Source organism: Arachis ipaensis, chromosome B09 (assembly GCF_000816755.2).
Source record: "Arachis ipaensis cultivar K30076 chromosome B09, Araip1.1, whole genome shotgun sequence".
NCBI lineage: Eukaryota > Viridiplantae > Streptophyta > Magnoliopsida > Fabales > Fabaceae > Arachis > Arachis ipaensis.
In genome coordinates, this window is record NC_029793.2 from 84,575,286 (window position 1) to 84,581,055 (window position 5,770).

The 5,770-nt window shown below is 36.8% G+C and overlaps 1 protein-coding gene across 1 annotated transcript; it reads right to left on the reverse strand.

Annotated features, from left to right (window-relative positions):
• Window positions 1,061–4,804, reverse strand: LOC107618522 (protein EIN4). The gene is made up of 2 exons (XM_016320616.2): window positions 2,672–4,804; window positions 1,061–1,827 (listed from the first exon to the last, which is right to left on the reverse strand). The coding sequence occupies exons 1-2, from the start codon at window positions 4,451–4,453 to the stop codon at window positions 1,312–1,314; spliced, it is 2,298 nt and encodes a 765-aa protein (XP_016176102.1). The 5' UTR covers window positions 4,454–4,804; the 3' UTR covers window positions 1,061–1,311.

Here is a 5,770-nt window from a genome sequence, read left to right on the forward strand (position 1 = left end):
CGGAAGTTTTAATATCTCTGAAACCTTAACTTTCTTAATCATACATCTCTTTCATACTCATTGTGTGTTTCTGTTTTGCTTCAATTACTTACTGTTTATGCTTAAAGTTTACCAAAACCCTAATTTGATTGTCTGACTAGATTAATCAGTTGATTTTGCTTGCTTAATCCGTTAATCTTCGTGAAATCGACCTTCACTCACCTGAGATATTACTTGATACGACCCAGTGCACTTGCCGATGTTTTGTGGATTGTAAAATCCGCATTAATACACGACCCACAACAAATATCGTTTCGCACCAGACCCAAGTTGTAGCAAACACCTCAAACAAACAAGGATCTCAATTCCAACTACACCGATCTATTCGTCGGTTTCACAATAGTAAACCCTAGTCAACCATCCCACACAACCCGCTCGGCTCCACCATCAAACAACTCTGATTCCACTTTCGGGACAGATTCGGTGAATCGCAACTTGAGTGAAACGACCCCAAATGCCAAGTCACCCTTTCCACCCACAGCTCACTCGTAGTATAACCTACTCTCCCCCCATGGCAGTGCTTTTATTATCTACGAAACAAAAAAAAATGAAGGGAACTAAAACAATAGTCAACAGTCAACACAGTCTTATGCTAATTTCCTAGAATAATTACCATTATTACATTGTTAATGAATTTAAATCTTTTAAATTTTAAATTTTATTTTAGAAAGTAAAGTATAATCTCTTACTTTTGGATAGTTTTTTTTTTATATTTTTTTTTAGTCCCACCTACAAAATAAATGATAAAAGATCATATTTTATTCTTTAAAATAAAAATTCAAAATTTAAAAGATATAAATTTATTGTTAATTACTTTACAAATCAACACTAACGACCCACAAAACCTATATATCTTCACTAGTCACTAAGCTCCACTATCTCAGAAGTGGTCGTCATACTTGCCCGTGTCTTGCAGCAATCCTACCTTGGAGCTTGATGCTATGCATTCTACACGTGTATAGAAGAATCTTGTAATCTACACCGGAACAAAGACCTAAATTGATTATTTCCGCTAACAACTTCTAAAATATGATTGTTCACTTTTTCATTTGCTGTAAATGGTTAGCCTTCGCCGTAACAAATGACAAAGCTATAATTAATCGTGGTACCAGAACCACAATCATAGAAATGTCCAGAAAAGTGGACCCACTATATTTATGTTTTATTATTATATTTATGATTTTTAAGTTCCCAAAAAGGTCCCTATATTCTATACATTTTCTACTTCTAGTTATAGATTTTGAAGAACATAAATTAAAACTGTTTACGCCTTTATGCACCGGCACGTTGCAGCACTCTTCCAAGTTCATCAGCCATCTCATGAAGTTGTACAGGTTTGTGCACGAATCCATTTATTCCAACCTGAATGCATCTCTGCTTCTCATGTTCTTCGGCACTCGACAAAAGGGCTACAATCAAGGGCCACTTATGGAAGTTCCGGATCCGCCCTGCCACATCAGAACCATCCATGTCATGCATATGAAGTTCTAACAGGATTATTCGGAACGAGTTATTTGAGGCGCTTATGGCACTCAGGCATTCGAAGCCCGAAGAAACGGCAGTTACTTGACATCCAAGCTTCTCGAGTAGCTTCTTCGTCACAATCCGGTTTACACAGTCATCGTCGGCTAACACAACCTTAAGGCCTTTAAACTGCGAATTCAAATAATCTCTCGGCGCAACTATGGATTTTCCGAGCGGTGGTGCTTTCCGAAACTTCAGAAGAAGTGTCATGCCTTGTGGCAAACACTGAGGATTTGGTGATATCCAGATATAACCTTGCATCATCTGCACATATTTCCACATAGTAAAGTCAGAGTTACCAAACAATACCATGAATATGAAGAATCAAACTATAATACATAAAATTTAGGGTTAATTACATTGATTTCACTAAGATTATGCAATATTGTGTAACCAAATCACACTCTGTCTCTACCTTATTTACTTTATACTAATCCCTAACTAAATAATTCTTATTGTTACAGTGGTATCCTAATATAACATGTAGAAAGGAAAAATATGAATTTCTTTTAGTCTAGTTCGTGTCATAGTTCAAAAACTAAGCCATATGATCAGATCAAAATCAAGATTTGAAGCTAATTTCCCCAATATGTTCTTTAAATTATTAAGTTCTTTTCCAAAAACAAGTTAGGTCTTTGACAAAACAGGCACATACCAAAACTGTGCAGCCTCTATAAGAGGAATATGTGAAATGGCGCAAATATTAGTAAATTAACAGATCATCCATGTATGAGAATTATTCTTATGAATGCCATGCCTAATATTAACTTCCAAATGTCAAGAAGATGACCAACGATTTTATGCCATGTTAGAAGGTGAATCACCCAATGTTCAATGTTGCCTACAGTTAGTTTCAAATGAGACACAATGAATCTGAAATTCATATATTGAAAGGAAAAATGGGTTGCTGGGAAACTTGTTCCTTTGTAGATTACAAGCAACCTAGTATGCATATTGGTCCTAAGATATCAAACAACAAAAAAGTGGAGTTCTCGGCGATCATAAGCAGGACGAAAAGATTATCATGGAAATTATCCATTACCAGTATACGACTACAATCACATAATGATGAAGCACGTAAATTTGATCAATATAGTTATGCACTAACCTCCACCAACTTTCTGTACAAGCTGAAGCACATGCCCTCTGTTTGTTCATTGTTGTGGTACCCACGACTGGCATAATTTATGGTCGGAACCAGCTCCTCCGATTGAGAACTACTGATTACCTGAAAATCAAATTTGATATGTACATAATCATTTTGATTCCTCATATTCCATGCTTCATTGATTTTATCATCCTTATCTCCACCATAACTTTCTAAAAAGACACGAAACTTGAGGTTCCCTTGATCGTATGTGTTCAATAAATCGCCAATCATATGCAGAATTACTTGTAAGGCCCTCTCATCATCACCTACAACCAGATCAGGCAAAGATTTCTGGACATCAATCTCAAGACCAAAGCCTTTATATACACACAAACACTTGGCAATACAAGCGGCTTCCTTCAACATTGAATGTAGAAGGAAAGGTTTCATGTCTAATGGAAAGCTTCCCTTTTCATTCTCTGAAATCCCTACTACGTCATTAATTAAATTTGAGAGCACCCTGCTAACTTTCAACATTGAGTTGCCAATAATCTTCTGTTCAGGTCTCATATTTTCATCTTGTAACAGCGAAAGAAGCCCCAGAGTGGAATGCATAGGCCTCCGCATTCCATGACTCATCACTTTCTGAAACGCTTTCCTCGCTTGGCTGGCCATCATTGCATCCTTTCTAGCCTGCTGCAATACTCGGTTCTGCTCTGCGAGTTTCTGTCTCATTCTCTGTGATTCTTCAAGAATGAATGCATGAGACAAGGCCACAGCTACCTGATCAGCAACAACTTCCACTATCTCGAGCTCTTGGTTAGTCCAAACACGCAAGTTTGATTTTGGAAGAACCAAAACCAGTAGAGCATAACATGTCTCAACCTTCTCCGGGGTCCCGCCTTTGAAATTCGAAACGCGAAGCATGGGCATTCGAACAGCTGCCACTGCACCCCCAGTGCCCCCATGGCCGCCATTACTCGCAATTCCCAGCGCAGATTCCGGCCGCAAAATCCTCACCCCCCTATTCATTTTTATATCCAAAACATCCGAATCGTTCCTAGGGACATAATTGCGAAAATCCCTCGATGGGCTAGCTTTCAATTCGTGTGTTAAATGCATTTCCCTTCTCTCCTCATCTGGCATCCAAACCGCACAATTGTCCAAATCCAGCGCCTTGGAGAGCTCGACAAGCGTGGTGTACAATATAGTATGCTTATCAAGGGACTTCCTAATCTCCCTGGTGAGCATCCGAACGTGCAAACTCGTCTCCTTCTGCTTCTTCATCATTCCAACCTCCTGATCCAACTCCAAGACATTCTGCCTCAAGAAGAGCTCCCTGATCTTGACCTTAAGTAGGAGAGGGATCAATGGTGGAAGGGTCAATGCAGTTGCACAAGAAACAAGGGCAGTGAGGAACTTAGCAACTGTGAGACAAACCACAAGTTGGAAAGAAGGAGGGCCATGGTAGGAATAGGTGTTGAGCAAATGGGTCAATCCACACAGCACAATGAATGCTATGAACTGAAGAAACAGCAGTTTAAACGGGACATTGGAACGGCTCACAAAGTAAAGTAGCTCAATGGGTATGGAGAAATATGCAATGGAGATCAGAAAGTCACTCACTTTCTGCCCAACTAGTATGTTTTGTATGCTTAGAATCCCTTCTTCATCATCACAGTTGCAGTTGTCGTATTCTCCAGAATCATTCCCAGAAACACAACCAAGCACCACCAACAAGAACAATAACACAATGCTACGACCCACTCTTGTTTCCATGCCACAAATAACTCTAAGCATTATCCTTCATACTAATAATTTTATTCAAAGATCTCAGAAGAAATTAAATGAGGAAACAAAAATGAAAACTCTCAGACGGTCGCCTAACCGAACCTGATTAGAATCCGTCAAACTCAAGAAGCAGCATTCCCAGAATTTGAAGAAGCTTTCATTGCCTACTCTCTCTTCCAGAAGCGAAGCATTTTTATTCTGAATGTAGAGAGAGACAGAGAATAATAAAAAGAAGAAAATGTTATATTAAACTGTGGAATCCGGAACGGAATGAAGGTAGATATTTTTATTTCGGAGGGTAAGAGGAAAAGATAGAGTGGGACCCAGACAAGGAGGTTTTGTAAGTAAGGTGCATGAACCTTGAGTTGGGAGTAAGATTTAAGAAGCACCAAGCATGAGTAGTGACTAGTGAGAGAGTGATGAGTCAGTCGTTCGTACTGTGTTTGAATGTGAAAGTCACCGTCAAACATGCGCTACTTGTCTACTACGATTTAGCAACACCTATGCTGATGGGAATGGGAATCTACAATTCGTTGAATCTCATCTCTTTTCTAATTCTGGTAACTCACTTCCCATCTTTCCCACCCACTTGCTCACTCCTTCGCTGTTTTTCATTTTATAGTATTATTCCTTAAAAGAATACTATCTTAATTCAAGAGTAACTAAATACTTAATTTTTCACTTTACTAATTTTTCATTTTTAAAAAAATAATCTAATAATTAGAGTTTAATTTTGACATATTCAATGTCATTTAATCCATATCTATACTTATATATTAACGAAAAATCCACATAATTTAATTTAAATTTTAGTCACTTACATATTTGATTATTGAGTTATAATTATTCTTATATTTATTATATTATATAAAAGATAATTAATAAAAATGCAATTTAACATATATGAGTGCCTGGTAAAATACTAACTAGATAAATAATGTTAAATGTATAAGGCTAAGTTTTCAACTAAATTAAGTGTCAAAACAATTCCAAACATGCTCGTTATTAAAATAAAGATGAGAAAATAGTATTTGATTAGCACTTAACACAAAAATACTTGTTTGCTTTTCTCTAATCAAATGTATATATTAAAATACTTTTATAAAATTCTCTTATACTAGCATAAGAAAATTAAATTCTTAAGTAATTTTTTTTTTGTTATTATCCCTTTTTGTGCAAGCAGCTTGTATCAAGACTAAATGCATGTGCCTCTTTTATTACTGTATGTCTGTATTCTTTGTTTTTGTTTTTCTCATATTTTTTGGTGTCTATTGTCTTTCTCATTTGAATGTAATTATTTTATTTTCTTATTATTCCTTTGTTTAT

Coding starts and splice junctions, on each gene's coding strand:
- LOC107618522 (XM_016320616.2), bottom strand. CDS start 4,453: ATGCTTAGAGTTATTTGTGGCATGGAAACAAGAGTGGGTCGTAGCATT. Junction 1,828..2,671: donor TGTACAGAAAGTTGGTGGAG/GTTAGTGCATAA, acceptor AAATATGTGCAG/ATGATGCAAGGTTATATCTG.